Raw genomic sequence first — 21415 nt, forward strand, 5'->3', positions numbered from 1 at the left:
GTAGAGAGCAGCTCTGTGTAAGAGGTGGTTAAAACCAATGCTGTCTTCTGGTGGAGAAGACTTTGACTGGTATAACTGTGGATCAGGGATATCAGGCACATTATGTGGTGGAAAAATGTAGACATCCTCCTCTAAAGGATATGTATTTGGGTCAACATGTGGATCCTCCCCACCACCCAAGTCATACTCCTCATCAGTCTGTGGTGAATGAGATGATGCAGGAGAGGGGACAGAAGAGATTTGAGGTGATATGTAAGGAGGGACAGGAGAGGAAGGAGATACAGGAGAAGGAGGGTGCATAGGAGAAATTGCACAGTCCTTCTTGGCAGGAACCACAGGTGAAGGTGGTGTTTCTGCTGGTCTCTTTTTATGACGTATAGCACCAACATGTCCAGTCTTTGGGTTTATGTAGATCTTCTTTTGTTTAGGATCTGGTCTAAACAGTTCATCTTCCTCTACAACCTTCTTCGGCGTCGACTTTTTCGGTTCCGACAGAGGTTGTTTTTGGCGTTTTGCCTTGGGGGGTGTTACAGCGTCCTGTGGCAAAGTTTTCGGTGCCGAACGTGCTGTTTTCGGCTTGGTAGGCGTGTCCGAGGACTTGGGAACCTCGGAATCAGGCCTTGTGGGTGGTGGCACCGGAGCGGGATTCTTCGGAGTGGAAGCTGGCCTAGTCGGCTTTGTGGCGTCGGGCGCTGGCTTTCCCTCTTTAGGTTTGGAAGCGGACGGCTTCGGAGCCGGAGCTTCTTTCGATGCCTGTACCTCTAGGTTTTGGCGTCGAAGGATCTTTTGGCTTCGGTGCCATGGAGGTGGTGGAATCGGCACGTGTGGTTTGCTCGGTGCCGAAGCACCGGAAGGCGTAGTTGTTTTCCTCGGAGCCGAGCTCGAAGGCTCCGAAGAGGAGGTACTTGGTCTCGACTGGGCCCTTTGGGCTGAGTGCTGACCTTCGCCTTTGGCTTGGGCAGTGCATGTGGTGCAGGGGAAGAAATACTCACGGGTTGACGTGATGGAATCGAGTTGTCCGAGTCCTCTGCCTCTGATATGATCTGGAGATCAGGCGAATCCTCTTCCGGAACGAGCGGAACCTCGTCGTTGAAGATATCCTCCGGTGCTGGGGCTGATCTCATTTCGTGTCGACGAGCCCTCCGATCCCGGATGGTCTTTTTCGATTGGAAGGATGCACAAGCTGTGCAGGTGGACTCATCGTGATCTGGCGATAGACAGAGGTTGCAAACCTCGTGGTGATCGCTATGTGGAAATTTTGCTCGGCATACCGGGCATTTCTTGAACAGAGTTCTTTCCATATGGTGTAGGCCGCACGATAGGCCCAGCGGCCCGCGTTGATGAACCGGAATCAAGTCGATGGCGTCGAAAGTTGTATTCGATGTCGATATCAGTTATAGGAAGTTTTTGCGCTTCGAAGTTGCTGAAAAGTGTTTTTCTAGCCAGAGCGGAGAAACTTTCCTCCGAACCCAGTGGCGGAAAAAAAATCTAAGGATGGAGCCGATGCCCATGCGCAGTATTGTCCAAGGGAGGAGTCACCTATATCGTGATTACAAAGACTTCTCCAAGAAGACAACAACCTGCAATCATCTGAGCCCAACACCAGGTGGCGATCTAATGCATAGTGTACGATCTGCCGCTCATATGCCTCGAACATAGTGTTTACTTCCTCTTAAAAATTGAGAAAAGCAAAAAACAGTGTTGAACTTTATAAAATCGCAGCAGTCACTCTTCATATCGTTAGCTTCTTTGGACCAGCCTTGAAAGGAAGTTTCCAAGTTCTTTTTTTCACATAACCACACGTGCACTTCAAACCTGATGGACAAAAAGAAATGACATACTTACCTGTAACAGTACTTTTGACACACAAAACTATTCTAGATGTATATCCTGTGCATTACTTCTCCATATTCTGGTTTGGGCCATAAACTTATCTTTAGAAAACAAAGCTATCTCTAGGTATCAATCGTAGGCAGAGCAAGTACAACTCACTAGGACATCTGTTGCAAGCCCACAATGTCCCAATAAGTGACTATCTTAGTAAATAATTTTTGGGTGGGTATGGAAGGGTCAAGCTTAAGAAGAAGCTGGATATTTATAAGAGGTGAGCACTGTCAACTTAAGCTAATTATCAAAACACCTTCAACAAAAGGTCCTAAGCAGCCGGGGTGGCCTCCCCGAGCCATCTAAAACTCACCTGGGGGTCCGGGTGGGACCAGGCCCCCCAACATCTAATATGCGGCAACACCCGTAATGCCTTGCAGGCCAGGACCGGCATGCAAGGGCAATTCAGCTTTTTTATGGCTTGTGGTGGGTCCAGGAGAACTGGGTCGCCTCCCTACATGTACAACGGTGCTGGGGGAGCTGCAGGAGAAGTGCAGTCTCCCCACTACACAAAGAGCAAAGTACCACCCCAAGTGTCTTGGGGATTTAAAGGAATCAACCCCTCCAAGCCTCAACCTGCATTTAACACCTGCTGGGCTGGAACTTTTGTTCTTCAGCTGAGGGTGTTTTGATAATTGCATCAAGGAGCGATGGGCTGAGTTGGGGATGTCTGGGGAAGGGCATCCCCTGGAGGTGAAGAGGGGTAATCGCACTGAAATGCATTTATTAATAGTTATTTCTTTTAGAGGGCCTGACTTCGTGGAGAAGTGTGGCTCAGGGGTTAGAGGCGGCAGACCCGGAAGCTGAGATCGGTCCTGGACCAGGGTTCAATTCCCCGCCTCGGCGGGTCTTGGGCTAAAGAAAAATTCCACGGACTCGATAATTCTCGCTCCGGTGCCTTCTCGACTCACAGGTTCACACTCTGCGACTCTGGGCAATAGCTTGCTTAATCTCCACAACGGCCCCTCGTGGCGGGATGCCTGACTTTCACCTTGTGGATACCCTGCCGGGGCTATCACACAGGGGAATATCAGGACGGGTTCCCTAAGCAAGCGCCGGGAAACCCACTGCGGGTAGCTGTGCGCTATATAAGCTCAACTACATTTACATTTACATTTACTTCAATGTTATGAACTGGTGTAAGGTGATGTCATAAGCAAAGTGGATTTAAGTGGCTAGACACTCATGCTAGAGTGTCGGACTGTATTTACAACTTAATCCTGTGATCATCTGTGATGCCTTTAGGGACTGTAATTGCAATGCATTCTAATGATATCCAAATGTGCTGACTACTGTCATTCTAAGGTGTGCACAAACATGAATTCTTGCTGCTGCGCTTAGGTGAAGACCCCAGACTCTTGGTCCTTAAGATGAAGATGTGCATACTGTATGGTCAGGAGGAGATGCTCATTCAGGGTCATGTGTCACCAAGGCAGGTGTACCCCTGTTTAATGCTCGTTGAGGTAAGGGTGGGGGGGGTCGCCACTGGGATGGTGCCAGTGCGCAGGGCCCTCGTTCCAGGTTAAGTACAATTCACTGCATTGGGGGCAAGATGAGGTGCATACATTGGAGTGGTGGTACTAGACCCCACCTACCACGGGAGGGGTGGAGATGTTATGCAATGTCACAAGTAATTCCAACAGCTTACGTATATTTGTAAATTGGTGTATAGTATTGAGTAGTGTGTGTGTTTAATAAATGTACTCTTACTTTTATAAAGCAAATTACAGACTGGACAATCAATTTATGGAGTGTTATTTTTGCGCACCTGCAAATGGCGATTACTAGCCCAGACCACCTGCCTTGAGTAAGCCTCAGACTGCTCTGCAACGCTATCCTCTGAGAGTCAGGCGCTACAATTGGGTGCTTGGTTCCCAGTGAAGGACAAATGTAGTCATGCTATTTGTGCAGGCCTCAGAGATGCTGCCTCGTTTTCCAACAGTAATGTTGAGTAGAACTTTGTAGGATTGATGCTTAGATTATCTTTCAGAGAAACACCCAACAGTATTCAGAGCCCAACCAAAGAAACATGATGGAGATCACTCAGTCTGTGATGAACTAAGCATTTAACATTACTCAGAGACCAGGAACTGCCTCACCTGCCAAATGTTGGGGGCTTATAGCCTTAAAATAGCTCAGCAAAACACCACTGCCCAGGCAAAGTCATGTCTAGTGACCAAAGCAGGAGGTTAAAGGCACTAGTTCTAGTAAGAGCTTATCCACTTTGAAACATCCCAAAACACAGTATTAAGTGCAATATAAAAAAGAAAATTAACAATGCTTACAGAATGGCAACCACCAATGTGACAATTTTCAGATTCAATCAAAATTGCAAAACTTTGTTGTGTTTACATAGGAAAGGAAGGTAGCAGTGGAGCAGCTGCTAGGGCGGTACTCACCACACTCACCACTCTCATCTGACCCATCAGTGCAGTCTTTGTCATGGTCGCACATAAATTGTTTGGGGATGCACTGTCTATTTTGGCACATGAATTCTCGTGCATCACATGTGTTGTTGAAAACTAAGAGGGGAGAAAAAGAAAAAAATATTTGACACAATGCTGTTGGTGAGGTGAGGTGAGGCTCAGGTAGCTACTGGCTAATGAGAGTTGGCTGAGATTGAGTCACTGCATTTATTGTAAACACAGGGATAAAGGGGCAGGGTAATGGCTATTTCACATTTTCACTTCCTATATTTTGCTCACACTATTTGAGATACATGCCACAAGTGTATGCTGCATAGAAGTTAAATTTTTCTCTGCACTGCAGCTTGAATTCTTTACCCAATCTGCTCCCATTTACTTCTTCCTGCAAAAGCACCATCTCACCGTAGCAACACACATACCCTATTTTAAGAAATTTTTCTCAGAGCATTAAGTAAGATCCCAGCTACTAGGTAAAGCTAACTCGCCAGCTGGTTTTGCAATCACTGATGAACATTGAGACATTCATCACATATAGCAGCCAGTCTTTAAAAAAAAAATTAAAAAATCAGCTACAATCATTATTTTCTTTTAAAAAAGCCACTCTTTCAGTGTACTTAGAAACCTAAAAGTTAAATAATTAAAATTATCAAAATATAAATATTCATGTACACATTTAGGAAAAAATCGAAACCAAGACAGATTATCTAGGAGATCTGGGATTGGTGGGGAGATGTAAATGAAAAGGTAAGCTCGGCTCACAATCAATAAAACTGCTTTCACAAGTGTGACACGACCTCTGATGACAGAAGCGAGGGAGGGGTCTCAGTTGTACCAGGATAATGTATTTACTGCTACATTGAAAGGCAAAAAGTTGGGGGGGGTAATAGGATCGGCATTTGCTAAAAAGTAACCGACCTGAGAAGACATGCGCTTTGCTGTGCCTATGACTAGTTTGGATAGGTCAGGGCAGGTGTCGTAGTACTCTACATAGATTGCTGGTGATGAAGCCCAGAATCGCTCACTAAATGAGACACTTAGATGATAAAGAAGTGTGCCAAAATATAGAACCTAAAGAAAGCCAGCCAGAAGGCTCAGCCACGTCACATGACCATGGCCATTCTACAGAAGAAGCTAATTCAGGGTTTGCAAAGTTATCTTAATAAAATGATCCCCATCAAGATGATGTGCTGATACACAAGGGTTAAGTCGGGGCACCTCCCACTTGCAGCAGTGGTGGGTTGGTGGACGAAAGACCCAGAGAATAGAGCAACTGACACTACAAAGAACCAGATGTTGAATAAAAAACCCTTTTCTCTTCTGTCCCTCAAAGAGTAGACGGAGGAGATGCACGCTAAAGCCCTTCCCCTTACTAAATGAGATTTGGATGGTGAGCGAACCTTTGGACTTGATGACAAAAGTAAGTGAAATAACAATTGTAGCTCACTATCTCAGCAGAGTCAAGTGTCAAAGGGGACTAACAAAGGGGCAGGAGATTGCTTCATCCTTGCTGGGGAGGGATTATGTAGTTGGGGAAAACCCTACCGTGTGCATTTTTAATTTAACATTTATTCAGTAATTCTTTGGCACAAGTATTATCTATTACTGATTTGATATTTTTCTAGTTGTTGGAAAAATGTAAATATAATTGTGAAAAGCTAGTTTAGCAAAATACATTTGAATTGCAAGTTCATATGTTTACAGTCAAGCTAATTAAAAGACTGCAGAACGCTAACTCACACAAGACAAGAGTGATTGTGTCTGTGCAAACTCATTCAAGGCAGACAAATTTGAATGAGAAATCAACATAAGATATCCTACATGATTTAAAGTTCAGTGGCGTTTTAGAAGGCAAAACGTCGATTCAGAGAGATTCGCAGCCTATCAGGAATACATCTGTAGCTACTTACAAGCTTGTGAAGCCCACCAAATTTGGAGGAGAAAGAATAGGACTGGTTTATCATTGCAAATTACATGTTGATTAACAATCAAGGAGTTCCATGCACAACAAATAACAGGTAGACTTCCCCTGATAAAAAAAAGCCAGGCATCAGACTGTTAGAATCTTACTGCAGCCAGCCTTGACACTCTCATCTGCTCCATCCTGGCAGTCCTTGTCACCGTCGCAAAGCCAGCGGCGTGGCACGCACACATGGGTTCCTGGGCACTGGAAAGACTCTGGACTGCAGGTCGTAGTGTCTGTGGGGATGAGAAGTCAGGCAAGAATCATGATCTCTTGGAACACTTTAGACACAAGCTCCTGAACAGGCGTCGGAGGACATTCCACAAATAGATTAAAAGTGGTTGTTGAGAACTTCTCTATGGTACCTGCCCCTAGAATAAGGAGGAAGACACTACACAACATGGGTTTTGATACAGAATTAGAAACCCAAAACAGACCTTTCCATTACTGTATCCATAGATATCCTTAATGTGAGCTTCATGTACAGCTCAGACCACAAATGCAATCACCACTAGAAATCTACATGAAGTTAGTGTTTGGATATTGTGCTTACAAAAGATGTTGGAAAGAATGAACTTGGGTTTATTTTAAAGCATTGGAAAAGACTCACACTGGTCACAGGCCCTGTGTGCCTTATGTTCAAACCTTCAACAGGCTTGAAAAATCTCCCTGAGGGGTTCAATTTCAGTCCTACCAGCCACAAAAAGAGCTACACTCCAACACTTAACTAAGGTTTGTACCATCGCAGATTAAAAAGTCAAGAATGGGAGTCACAGCATTTTGTCATTTGGGAACACTACTCTGGAACAAACTCGCCTTTCTGAATAAAGCAACCAGTCAGGTCGCTTTTATGTCATTTTGAGAAAGCCATAAAACGTATTTGTTTTCTTAACTAATATGTTTCTTTTTTGTGTTTGCTTATTTCATTGTTACGGTCTGTTTTTGTTGGTCTTTGTGCCAAGATTCCTGTTGATGTGAATGAAGGCTCTTTATGTGTGTCTTTCAATTCTATACAGGCGGACAAGTGGCGAGTTTAGACTCAGTTCTAAAACAATTCTTGATCTCTCTACAGAACACCAATTTATGCAAACTACACAAGGTTTTCTTCTGTGGAAGGCATGTAAGAGGAGGGTGTAGAACAAAGTTAAAAAGCAGAAATTGGAACCGCTTCTCTTTTCTAATGAGCACTATTCCTACATCAACAGTCCGTAGTTGTATTTCACGCAACTGCCTCCCTCCCTATCACGAAGCCTAGGTGGGTCTCGGAGGTTGTTAATATAAGATTGATTTCTTCAGTTTTCAAAGGTGGCACAAACATGCACTGTGCAGTACCTACTCAACTGAAATAGTGCATTGTGTGCGAGGGGGAGCAAGAAGGGAAACAAGCAGAAAGTACTCACGGCAGCGGCTGTCCTCATCTGATCCATCTCCACAGTCATCAGCACCATCACAAACCCAGTGCTTGGAAATACAGCGGTGGTTCCGGCACTCGAACTGCACTGACGTACAGAACTTATCTAGGGATGGGGGAAACCACATCATAGAGTTTAAATTCCTCTGTACAATAATGTAGCTAGAGGGTCATCCAGCAATAAATGTTAAAATACCACGAAACAAAAGCCGACCCTACCCCAATGAACTCTCAAAACCCAATGACATTAAATATTTCCTACTGTGGCACATCGGTGTCTACCCTGTAAACCCACGATTTACAGCCAGGTAAAGCGAGTAGCTCTGAAAGATAGTATAAACCACGATACGTAACCAATTGAAAGCTTGCCAGTCCCAGAAATAATTTATTAAAATAATAATCCATTCTAAAAGTTATCATGCTATCGGCTTGCATAAGTAGGCAACTAAAGGACTGAGTTAGAGTCTGGTGGAGGGGTACTCAGTCACAAAAAAGACAGATATCGCCATCCGACTAATTACTAGTGCCATAGCATATTATGCACATGCGATAAGTCAAGAAGGATATCTGTCATCACATTTCTGATGCAGTAACTCCTTCGCCAAACTCTAAATCAGGCCCTAAAACTATCTTCAATGTTCATGAGCATTATCAGCAATGTGCAACAAGACAGGCATGTTCATTTTTTGAAGAGCATGACTGGAAACGCACATAATATGGTCCATGCAGGTCCTGCACACAACAAAGGAAATGCTTGTAGGCACTTATTTGTTCCACTATTGTACAACTCAACTCTACTCATTCTGGCGCTGTTAGAAGGTGGTTCTGACACTATGGGTAGCCTGGATTTTTTGCTTTTTGAGCACCTAATTGTTGAGTTTTTACTGTGGGGGAGCCTCATAAGTTGGGACTCACCCATAGTGAACTCAAGATGTAAGTGACTACATGGGGATTTTACTGGTATCCCCCTGGCTTGACCAGGCCACTGCGCAGAAGCTGGCGTAAGGGACACCAGGCTGGTACATGCAGACACATGTGTGCATGCGTGTGCACACGTGTAGAGGCTGCGCATGGGAGATTCCTAGTGTGTGCTGTCTGGGAGCAGCTACAAGATGAAGGGGGTGGCAGGACTTGTGCAGATTTGGGTGGTGACATGGAATAGGCTTTATACACTGGGAAGGAACATGCCAAGGAAAGTCAGTGCGTTTTACTGTTTTTCCCTTCATTATTCCCCTATTGGGATGCGGAGCCCATGTGCTAGATTAACTTTCATAAGGCCTACAGATTTCAGACACGCACCAAAGTCCACAGTAGCGGATGTGAAAAGGTGTATTCTGCAGAGTCTAAAGTCTTATTTGTCCTGCTTTTGGATCATCCAGAAATGTCACATGTCTCTGAGTCAGTCATAACCAGGGCCAGACTGAGGGCTGACCTCAGCTGGATGGATTGATAACCTTTCTTCCACAAGCTAAGGCCTCCTCTCCAGGAAGAGAAGATGGGTGGGATTACAGGCTCATCCATCAGCAGCTATCGCTGGGTGCCAGGCACCAGGATGCACCAAGGAGGGAAGGCAGCGAGGTGGGGGGGGTTTGTTGCAGCGACCATGTGGCTAGAGACCCTGGACAACGCCATTTTGAACAAACCCAGAGGCTGGACAAAAAGGAGGGGCAGGGAAGTGATGTGTCGCTGGTTGATTGGACCAACATAGACTTTCTGCCAGCCCCCTACTAAACCTTTAAAAAGTGTTTGCACAAGAAGAAAAGCTCTCTACGGGGTGTGGTCTGCTGAGGCGGAACGTGCTGGAGCCTGGCAATGGGCAGTTGGAAGGAGGAACCCCCTGACTGCCCCACCTGGGCCCTATCAGCGCCAGAAGAAGAGCCCAGGATCGGTGCGCAGAAGCAGGGGCCTCTGTGCAGGGAAAAGAGAGGCCCAGGAGGAGAGCCAGGCAAAAGGCTGGTGCAGGGAGCCAGTGAATACCGCTCCCTGCAGAATGCACCCTCTTGGAGACCAGAAGGGCAAAGGAGAATGCTCCCAGTGGCTTGGGCCACCAGGAGCAAGAAGACACGAAAATGGGGCAGATCGGACCCCCAGGGACTGAGATATGGCTCCAGAAGGTAGGCGACCTTTGACCCCAAGAAGACCGACAATGAAGCGAGTGGGGCTCCGCCGCTGGTCTCAGAGATGCCCCCGGGGTGGGTCAGGTCCCGGGGGCTGCCCAGGAGGAAGCAAAGTCCGGGGTGCCGTTGCGGCCCCCCCATGAAGTTGCCAGTAGGGGGCCAGGAGCCCCCCCTGGCCCCCACTTATGTGAAGGATGGGGGTGGGGGAGCGCCATCGCCCCCCCCCACCCGAAAATGTGCCCAGGCCGGGACCCCACCCCCGGGCCCCATAGAAGTAAAGGCCGGGGAGCGCCATCACACCCCCGTAAAATTGTGCCCTGGAGGCAAGCCGGGGAGCGCCACTGCGCTCCCCGTGAAGATATTCCCCTGGAGGACCAGGAGTCCGCCCTGGCCCGCGCTGAAGAAGAATCAATGGGGAGCACCATCATGACAAGGAGGAGGAGAGGCCAGGGACCCCATCCCCGGGCCCGAAGTAAAGCCGTTGAAGATAGTCCAGGGGTTGGGGACCCCATCCCCAGGCCCCGATGTGAGGGAGAAGGCGGGAGGAGTGCCGCCGCACTCCCCCGAGGTCCAGGAAGACCCACAGGATTCCCAGCGTCTGCCCGCCGGAGCGGGCAGATCCGAAGAGAGGCGTCGGCCCCTGCGGCAGCACAGACTAGTGCTGGCCAGGTGGGGAGCCGGCGGCGGGACCCCGGGCTGCCCTCCACCGAATGGGCATGCAGGGGCCCCGGGTGGAACCGGGACCCCTGGAACGATCAAAGGAGGTGTGAGGGACCCAGGTGGGACCGGGCCCCGCAAAACCGAATGAGCGGCCGCGGGTGGGCTATCTGAGCCACATACAGTCACCTGGGGATCCGGGTGGGACTAGGCCCCCCACCGAGGACTGAAGATAAGGCAAAGCTGCCAGCTGCAGAATACTCTTACTACGCAGTGGAAAGGACTTTTGTTCTACAGCTGGGTGCATTGAAAAGTGCCTCATGGAGTGAAGGGCTGAATTGGGGATGTCTGGAGAAGGGCATCCCCCTGGAGGTGAAGAGGTGTAATTGCACCAAAATGCATTTACTAATGGTTATTTCTTTAAGAGGGACTGAAGTTCACATGTTTAATGTGAAGTACATGATAAAGGTGATGTCATAAGCAGAGTGGGGTTATGTTGTCAGACATTCCTGCTAGGGTGTCTGGCTGTATATGCGTAATCCTGTGATCTGTGATACCTTTAGGGGCTGTAATTGCAATGCATTTTAATGATAACCAAATGTTGAGTACTATCACTCTAAAGTGGTGCCTAAACATATATTCTTGCTGCTGCGCTCAGGTGAAGAACCCAGACTGCTAGCCCTTAAGATGTAGAGGTGCATACTTCATGGTCAGTAGGAAATGCAAAGTCAGAGTTGTGTGTCACCAAGACAGTGTTGCTTAATTTAAATGCTTGTTGAGATACGGGGGGGTTGGAGCCACTGGGATGGTGCTAGTGCGCAGGGCCCTCGCACCAGACTATGTTCAACTAACTGCACTGGGGGTAAGATAATGTTCATACATGGGAGGGGTGGTACTAGACCCGATGTTATGCAATTTCACAAGGTAATTCCAGCAGCCTATGTATATTTGTAAATTGGTGCATAGTATTGAGTAGTGTGGGTGTTTAATAAATGTACTCTTACTTTTATAAAGCACAGTACAGACTGGACAATCAATTATTGAGTTATTTTTGCGCACCTGAAAATGGCGATTACTAGCCCACACCACCTCCCTTGAGTAAGCCTCAGACTGCTCTGCAACGCTACCCTCAGAGTCAGGAGCTACAATTCCCAAGGAAGGACAAATGTAGTCATGTTATTTGTGCAGGCCTCACAGATGCTGCCTCGTTTTCCAACAGGCGCTTTAAAAAAGATGGAAGGACTGAGTTAGATCTGCCAGTATTCTACTGCAATTCAGAAAAGGGGGTGGTGATGGACAGAGTATCTGAATTAAACAGAACACTCGTACCCAGTCAACAGATCAGGGCTTGATCCATCACCGTTTTTCAGCTCACTGCACCTCCGCCGGAAGCTTGTTTCCTTTCCAGTATAAGAATTGGCTTGGTAGTTTGGTCTGCCCTGTTCCCATGATGCACTGGGCCAGGGACAAATTAATTTGCATATAGCCAGGTTCTGAGCTGGGATGGTGCAGTGAGCTAAAAAACGGTGATGGATCAAGCCCTGATCTCTTGACTGGGTAGGAGTGTTCTGCTTAATTCAGATACTCTGTCCATCACCACCCCCTTTTCTGAATCGTTTTGTCCACCATAAGCGTGGAAGGGTATGCTCAGACATGAGTCCCTTGCTCACTGCACCATCAGGATTCAAGCAAGCGGGCCGAAGACGGCTGTAATGCCAAAAGCCGGTCCCCGGAAGCTTGTTTCCTTTCCAGTAAAAGAATTGGCTTGGTAGTTTGGTCTGCCCTGTTCCCATGATGCACTGGGCCAGGGACAGACTAATTTGCATGTAGCCAGGTTCTGAGCTGGGATGGTGCAGTGAGCTAAAAAACGGTGATGGATCAAGCCCTGATCTGTTGACTGGGTAGGAGTGTTCTGCTTAATTCAGATACTCTGTCCATCACCACCCCCTTTTCTGAATAGTATTCTACTGCAGGCACAGACTGTTGCTAGACTTTCCATCTGCAAATTGTCATTAAGGCAAATCAAAAAATGCTCAGCAATGCCACATTGTATAGTCGGAAGGTCATAGCGGATAAAATTACACGGATAATCAACAAGGGACCACCAGCATGTGATTTTTGAAATGCAAGACGATACAAGACATTACTAATTTGCATGACACGATGCAGCCAGATAATCTCAACATAGTTAACTGAAGTCTAAAATGAAAATCATATGGCCAGTGAGATGATTCACTAAGAGGGGCTTATGTTAAAGCTGCTATAGTGGAGAACCTTCTCTACTCAAGTAGTTAAACAATGTGCAAGAGTAAAGTAGATGCTCGCTGTATATGGACTGGTCTGCGATTATACCCTCCGAAGTATGACAGTATGTAAGAGAACACGCATAGTACAGGAATCTGTCAATGTTTGTGGAGTGACATACCAGAACACATAATGAACTATCTGACCACACACATGAATGCCCATCCTCAGATAAGCAAGCACTCAGGACACAAGGATTCCCTTGCGCTGCACTGAATAAAGACAGGCACTTACCACAGTGTGTCTCATCAGCGCCATTCTCGCAGTCGTCCTCCTTGTCACAGGTCCAGCTCATGGGAATACATCTACCGTTAGGACAGGCAAAATAGTTCACAGGGCACCTTGGTTTACGGAAACCTAAAAGATCAAGGAAGGACAAGAGCAGGGGAGAAAGGCAGATATTAGAGCGCTGTGTGTTACGGTGGAATATGGTGTACTGGGGCAACAGATTTTGTTACCATCAGATGTAGCATTTGTGCATGGGTAGTGCCACCAAGAAAAAAAAATATCCAAGAAAGAAAAAGGCAAACATTTTTACCACCACAGTGAAGTCAATAGCACTCAAAGGCATTTGAGGATACATTAGTTACAACAACTTTGTAACACCCAGTCATGCTCACCAGACCCGGGGATCTACAGCGTAAACCAGGGATTAGTAGCCCCAATCTTTGTGTTTGAGGTACGTTGCCTCTGTTTAGTTTGGGGCACATCAGGTTTAAAAATCCAAAATATAATATATGACCAATGTTGTTTCTATATGTGAAGTAACGTAATTGCTCACTAAACCATGTAGGAGACATTTTGTACACAGAATATCTTGAAATAAATAAATTTCGAAAGTGAGGAAGCTGGGATCTGAGACCAGATTTTCTAGTTGCACATTGTGCAGTTCAGTTCAGTCTCTGAAGGGGCATCTCATTCGATCTCCCATTTATCAAAGTGTTCATTCATTTCATTAGCTAAATGAGTAAATTATGATATAAAAATCCAAATATCAAATTGAATTTTGACTTTTTAAACTGTATTAGGGACTTAACCCTTTCTGTACTACAAATCACAAAATCACTTTGTATTGCACTTAGAAGCCACCGGGATACCCAAGAAGAGGTGTTACTATTACACAAATCTACAATATTCATTTAATCAGTTGTGGAAATATGGAAGACTGAATTCTATCCAGTGAACTTGAAGTTGCTGACAAACTAACCCAGCAGTCTTACCTGGACAATTCCTCTCATCAGAGTAGTCACCACAGTCGTTTGAGCCGTCACAGATCCAGGCTGGGGCATAGCACAGAGAGGTTAGCTCGCACTTTTGGAAGGTTACTCCCTTCACCCCGAGCTTGAAGTAGCTAGAGCAGTCAGTGACACCTGGAGGAGACAGTAAAGAACATTTTATTACAATTCTGGGCGCCTTGCAAAGGTGTTGTGAGGCAATGCAGGCACATTGGGCTCCAATATTTGAGGGTAAAGGCAGATGTCCACTCCCAAGGAGAGAGTTATATTTAGTAAGTGCACACCTTCCCTTCTCTGATGATCAAATTTTAACTGTGTATATGGATAAATGCGTGCATAACAGCGCCGTGACCGTCCCTTGTCACAGAAATTCAATGTGATCCTTCCAAAGGGGCAACATTTGTGCCCCTGCTGCTGCACAGCGGCAATGCGGAAACTTTTCTCAGCATAAACCATATTTCTTCCAATAATCAATCTTAATCCATAGTGAACCAACATGGTAATCCAAGTAATCCCAGTTTATCAAGTCACTCCGGAGACAGCCATTCTAGCACCATCTGGCTGTCTCCGGAGTGACTTGATAAACTGGGATTACTTGGATTACCATGTTGGTTCACTATGGATTAAGATTGATTATTGGAAGAAATATGGTTTATGTGAGAAAAGTTTCCACATTACCGCTGTGCAGCAGCAGGGGCACAAATGTTGCCCCTTTGGAAGTATCACATTGGACTTCCAGGGATTGTGCATTTCTTCTCTTCATAAATGAAACACACATTTATCTGCTGAATGCAAGGGTTGAGCATTCAATACCCAATTATCCAGTTTTACTCCCTATTGCCCCCGCTCTGTGGCCTGCAGCTAAAGTGATGTACTTAGTGGGCACATCTCTTGCAGCTGGTTTGACCACAGAAAATGAGTACAGTGATGACAGCATGTCTGACATCGCACAAGGTGCAACAATCCTCTTTACACACAATGCCTCAGTCAGGTCAGCCCATACTCACTGCAGTTCATCTCATCTGAGGCGTCATCGCAATCGATAAACTGATTACAGCGGCTGGTGTTTGAGATGCAGCTCCCGTCTCTGCAGCGGAACTCCTCAAAGCTGCAAGTGGTCTCTGCAAGGGAAAACTGCAGGATTAAACAATATGTCAACCCTGGATTTCGGTTACGATTGTGGGTAAACCTTTCTTTCTTGTCCTTTTACTTTTGTATAATGACACCATTTAGACGTTCCTAGATCTTGTACTAGTTATGCTTAATCAAGCCCCTTTACCTCCGACAGTAGCATTGTTGGACTTTTCAGCTTATGACAGCTGGAATGGCAGCCTCAAAAAAGACAATTGCCCGAGCTTGGGCTGCTACTACCATTCTTTTCAAGTCCATCGAGAAGGTAAGACATTTTGATATAAAAATACAAAAATACTATGCTTTGACTGATTCAGGAAAATGGCAAAACTGGTGAAACAAACACAAAATTGTGAAAGAAGGCAGAACTAGCAAAAAGACACTCGATCGATACTCTTTTTTCTGGCTTTAGAATGGAAAATTGATGCCAGATTTAACAAGCCTACTAACTACCCAAACCCACAGCCAGGCATAATGCAGTGTTCTTATTGAATTTCACCTTACCACATGACAGTGAATCCTGCCTGCCATCCCAACCACATAACACCAAGGAAAAAAACGCTACTTATGTGCAAAGAGTTACTTTTATCTTCTTCTAAGACCCACTAGTAATCTTATTTAAATGCCTGGCTTCTTTTTATTTTTTTTTATAAGCCTGCACCTCTGAGCAATGAAGCACTACATCCATGTTAAGATTGTTGACTCAGAACGCTAACCAATTGTGAACATGCCATCTGTTGTGGTGCTCTAGACACCTTTTCACATTTTGCCTGACATAAGAAACAATAAAATAATTCAAGTCTACCTTGCACATATGTAGGGAACTGGATTATTGTTGCAGTACTCCCCTACACACTTTCTGCCTGGTATTTGATACAACTTTGACAGATTTTTACTTTGTGCCTGCTAACCCAGTCCCCAGTACCACAATTCTATCCCTAAAAGATTTCAATTGTTTCACCCACTTGGCAAAACCTTCAGCACCCTCTGTAAGTCCCTAGTAAATGATATCCTTGGTACCTAGGGCCTAAAGTACTAAATTGGGTCCCCAAGGGCAGCAGCATGAATTGTGTCACCCTAAGGAACCCCTCACTAAGTGCATGCAAGACTTCCATTGCAGGCTGCGTGTCTTGGTGCAGACAAAAGTGAAAACACAACATATGTACACTTGTTCCATTAACTATTTAGTCTATGAGGGAGGCAACCTCATCCCTGACCAGCACGCTCATATACATTCAAACACAGTCAACTTAGTAAGCTATTGTTTAATTATTCATTATTCCATTGAATATTGGTTGTGCCCAAAACAGTTCATTTACTGACACTTCCCTGTGTGCCATTTCCCCTAACACTGCATGTGATTTTTTTAAGTCTCCCTTACAGCATGCCCGACAGCTCTAAGGCAGGGTGCTGAATATTACATGTGAGGGCATACCTGCATGAGCAGATATGCCCCTGTACTGGTCAGTCCAAATACCGCCAGTGCAAATAGACAGTAGAGCCATTTTAAAACATTTGCCGGACACTGGTGAAAACTAGTTCCCCAGCTACAGTAATGCTTCACTGAAAATAGGGATGATTGATACCAAATATCTCATACTGATAAACCCACACTGATTCCAGTGATGAATTTACCAATATATGCACCCAGAGAGCACCTTAGAAGTGCCCCCTGAAACTCTAATAGCCTCTAGTGTGCTCCACGAATAGTTTCGGTCAGTCTGAAACCCAAGACACAATTCTGAAACCCTAGAGTGAGAGCCTCTGCTCTCTGGAGGCCCAGAACAAAAGCCTGTTCCGGTGGAGGGTGTAACAAATAGTTTCTTACCCATCAGTGTTGTTTTACAGCTTGAATAATTTTCTGGATTCACATGCTTTGCATTATTTTGCCATCTAGAGGTTGGGTCCGGAATTATTGTATTTTTGTTTTGTTAGTTGGGCGTCGACATACCCCCATTTGGTGTCGTCTTGTGACGTCCACTGGCTTCCTACGGAAGCTCCCACCTTTGGTCACCATCTTCTGATTCTTATTTTCTTCGCTCATCTTTCCTGGCGGAGGAGGGTGGGTGCGCTACTGAATCCAGAAAATTCTTCAAGCTGCAAAGCTACACCGACAGGTAAGAAACTATTCCTTTTGCAGCGTGAATCTTTTCTGGTTTCACATGCTGTGCGTAGACTTTGTAGCGGTTTGCTAGTCTTGTGGTGGTTGGGTGGTAGATGAGCTTTGGTTTGTGAATAGATGTTGCAAAACCTTTTGTACTACTTGTGCTTCTTTATTCATTTGAATGTCCACACAATAATGTCTTGTGAATGTGTGCACGCACTGAAGACCATGTTGCAGTCATACAAATGTCTTGAACTGGAGTATTTGCTAGATCGTAGCTCCTTTCTTTCTTGTTGATTGTGCCTGAGGTGCACCCTGTTATGCTTGTGGCATAACTGTATGGCTTGCGCTATCCATCTTGCAATGGTGTTTTTGGTTACAGGTGTTCCCAAAATGCTATTAGCAATGGATACAAAGAACTGTTTTGTTTTTCTGTACTCCTTATATTTTTCATTGTAATACATGACCGCCCTTCTTGCGTCAGCGTGTGCAAAGCTTTTCTTGCTTTGGTCTTAGGGTTTTGAAAGAAACTTGGTATTTAGATACTTTAGTTAATGTGAAATCTTGATACCACCTTTGGTATGAATTGTGGATCTGTTCTCATGACAATCCTGTTATTATGTATCTGGAAGTAGGGTTCCTGTAGTGTAAGCGCCTGTAGTTCACCAACTCTATGCAGAGATGTCATTGCCACTAAAAAGGCAGTCTTTAGTGTGAGTATTTGTGGCGTTGCTTTGTGTGGAGGTTCGATGATGCTTTCATCTTTTGTGTAAGAACTATATTCAGATTCCATTGTAGGTGCAATTCTTTTTGCTCCTTCTAGGAACCTTTTGACCACATGAGAAGTGAAAACATGTTTCAGTTTCACCTCTTGTATATGCTACAACTGATGCGAAGTGAACTTTTTATGATGTATGGCATAGTTTACTGTCTAGTAAATATGTCAAGTATTTTAGCACTGTTCTCTCATTTGAAAGATGTTTAAGGCACCACTGTGTACAACTCTTCCATTTCGCTGTTAATATTTCCTTGTTGTTGGTTTCCTAGCTTCTCTTGGAACAGTTATTGTGCTTTCCGGTAGTTTGAGATGCACAAATTTTAAGTCCTCAGGAGCCATGCTGCTGGGTCTGGGTGAAGTACTTTTCCATTTTGAACTGTTAGTAAGTCTTGCTTTCTTGGTAATTTGTGCATTGTTCTTTGAGACATCTCCATTATCTCTGAGAACCAAGTTTGCCTGAACCACTGTGGTCCAAGGAGAATCATGGTCACTCAGCTGATTTTGCATTTGCTGATCACCCTGTTCAGCAGTGGTATTGGGGGAAAAGTGTAAGCAAATATCACTGACCAGTCTATCCATAGCGCATTCCCTAGGGACTGATTGCAAGATTGTCTGGATGTGAAGTTTTGGCATTTTGCACTGTGGGGTGTTGCAAATATGTCTATTTGCGGTGTTCCCCATTTCCAGAAAATCTATTTGAGTTCTGATCGATTCAGTTCCCACTTGTGGGATGATGACATTTGTCTTCTTCTACATTGTCCGTTCCTGGTAGGTGTATTGCTATTATGTCTATGTTCTTTGGAATTGCCCATCTCCAAAGTTCTTGAGCTAGCGTTGAGAGTGCTACAGACCAAGTTCCTCCTTGCTTGTTTATGTAAAACATGGTGGTTGTGTTGTCTGTTTGTATCAACACCTTCTTTCTGTAGAGCTCTTTCTAAAAAGGCTTTCAAGGTCAAGAATGTGTTTATAACTCCAAGATAGTGATGTGCTTCACTGCATCCTGCTGTGTCCACAATCCCCTCACTTTGAGGTTGTTCATGTGTGCCCCCCTACTATCCTATTGGGAAGCATCTGTTAAGGTCACTGTCGGAGTTGGTTGTATGAAAAGTCTGCCCTGTGCTGTGATTACTTTGTTCCACCATGCCATTTCCTGATGAACTGTCTGTGACAACCACTAGATCCTCCCAACTCCCTGTTGCCTGTAACCATTGTGTTTGGAGCCAATCTTGAAATGGTCTTGTGTAATCGAATGTTGGGAATTAAATGAATGCATGAAGCCATCATTCCCAGTAGTTTCCCCACTGTTCTCACTGTCAAGAGGTTGCCCCTTCTGGTATAGAGGAGTCTCCTTCAATAAGGCTAATCTCCTCTTTTTCTTCGGGAACGCCTAACTTAACACTGTGTTTATTTCTGCGCCTAAGAACACTTTTATGAGTTCTGGCCCTGTTGAGGATTTTTCCTAATGTATTGAAAAACCAAGTTGAACTAGTGTCTCTATCACCTGTTGTATATGCTGTTTCAGAGACTGTATGAGTTTGCTCTTACTAATCAGTCATCTAAGAACGGGTAAACATGAATTCTCTGCCTACTTAGATGAGCGGCTACTGTTGATAGGCATTTTCTGAACACTCTTGGTGCTGATTTTAGTCCGAATGCGAGTACTTTGAATAGGTAGTGTGTTTTGTTGACCACAAATCTTAATAGATTCTTGTGTCTTCTGTTCATAGGGTTGTGTAAGTATGCATTCTTTAAGTCTATGGTTGCCATGTTATCTCCATTTTTGCAATTGAGGTACCTCTTGCAGTGTAGTCATCTTGAATCTTTGTGTTTTTATACATTAGTTTAGAAATCTCATGTCTAATATTGGGCATAATGTTCTGTTTACCTTTGGAATTACGAAGTACGTGGAATAAGGAATATGCTACTTACCAGTATGCATCTGGTCTTGGCATAGAGGGCTGCAGAGTGGTACATTATGAATAGATCGCCATCTGGTGTTGGGCTCGGATGATTGCACTTTGTTTTTCACTTGGAGAGTCTTTTGTATCTTGGTGACTCCTCCCTTGGTTGGTAGTGCGCATGGGCATCGGCTCCATCCTTAGATTGTTTTGCCATAGTAGGGTTAGATGGAGTAGTATAGTAGAATACAGATAAGAGTGCCCATGTAAGTGTATCTAAATAAGATAATGTTGGAACAGACACAGGTTTCCGGGGAGGCTGGGAGGGCATGTACCACTCTGCAGCCCTCTATGCCAAGAACAGATGCATACTGGTAAGTAGCATATTCCGTTCGAGGCATATGGGCTGCAGATGGTACATTATGAATAGACTATACAGCAGTTCTCTCCCTAGCGGTGGTCGCCCGTGTCTGTTGCAACTGTCTGAAACAATGTTTTTAATACTGCTTGTCCCACTCTAGCTTGTTGTGTTGTGTTTACATCTACACAATAGTGTTTTGTGAAGGTGTGCGGTGTAACCCAGGTAGCCGCTTTGCATATGTCATCTAGTGGAATGTTTCCCAGAAATGCCATAGATGCTCCTAGTTTACGTGTAGAGTGAGCTCTAGGAGGAACAGTTAATGTTCTCTTTGCCTTTAAGTAGCATATTTGAATGCATTTTACAATCCATCTGGCAATGCCCGCTTTGGAGATGGGATTGCCTTTATGTGTAGGAGAAAACGCAACAAATAGCTGTTTTGTCTTTCTGAAAGTTTGTGTTCTTTCTATATAGTACAATATGGCCCTTTTAACATCCAATGTGTGTAGGGCTCTTTCAGCTACTGTTTGTGGTTTTGGAAAGAAAACCGGTAATTCCACTGCCTGATTGATGTGGAATGCTGAAATAACCTTCGGTAAGAATTTTGGGTTTGTTCTAAGAACCACTTTATTTTGGTGTAGCTGCATAAATGGTTCTTGAATCGTAAAAGCCTGCAGTTCACTTACTCTTCTAAGTGACGTGATAGCTATGAGGAAAGCCACCTTCCATGTGAGGAATTGTATTTCACACCTATGCATAGGTTCAAAGGGTGGCCCCATTAGTCTGGTAAGCACTATGTTGAGATTCCAGACTGGGGAAGGTGGTCTTCTTGGTGGAATGACTCTTTTGAGTCCTTCCATGAAAGCTTTAATTGCTGGTACTTTAAACAGTGACAGATGTTGCCTGTTTTGTAGGTATGCCGCTATGGCTGCTAGATGAACTCTGATAGAGGTATATGCTAGGTTACATTGCTGTAAGTGTAATAAATAGCAAATGATTTGTTTAGTGGATGCGTCCAGAGGGTTGATGTGCTTACTGTTACAGTGTATAGCAAACCTCTTCCATTTTGCTGCATAGCATGCTCTGGTGGTAGGACGTCTTGCTTGTTTAATGATTTCCATGCATTCTGGTGGTAAATCTAAATACCCAAAC

The 21415-nt window shown here is 44.9% G+C and overlaps 1 protein-coding gene across 2 annotated transcripts in view; it reads right to left on the reverse strand.

Moving 5' to 3' along the window:
* LRP1 (LDL receptor related protein 1) overlaps window positions 1-21415 on the reverse strand; it is a 1437817-nt gene that overhangs the window by 697366 nt on the left and 719036 nt on the right. For both annotated transcript variants that reach the window (XM_086966724.1, XM_086966716.1), the window contains exons 48-53: window positions 15002-15115; window positions 13980-14129; window positions 12994-13116; window positions 7671-7787; window positions 6378-6506; window positions 4284-4406 (exon numbers count right to left, since the gene is read on the reverse strand). In XM_086966724.1, the coding sequence (XP_086822850.1) occupies window positions 4284-4406; window positions 6378-6506; window positions 7671-7787; window positions 12994-13116; window positions 13980-14129; window positions 15002-15115 (756 nt within the window). The remainder of the gene's footprint in view (window positions 1-4283; window positions 4407-6377; window positions 6507-7670; window positions 7788-12993; window positions 13117-13979; window positions 14130-15001; window positions 15116-21415) is intronic.

Source organism: Lissotriton vulgaris, chromosome 1_1 (assembly GCF_964263255.1).
Source record: "Lissotriton vulgaris chromosome 1_1, aLisVul1.2, whole genome shotgun sequence".
In the NCBI taxonomy this organism is placed as follows: domain Eukaryota; kingdom Metazoa; phylum Chordata; class Amphibia; order Caudata; family Salamandridae; genus Lissotriton; species Lissotriton vulgaris.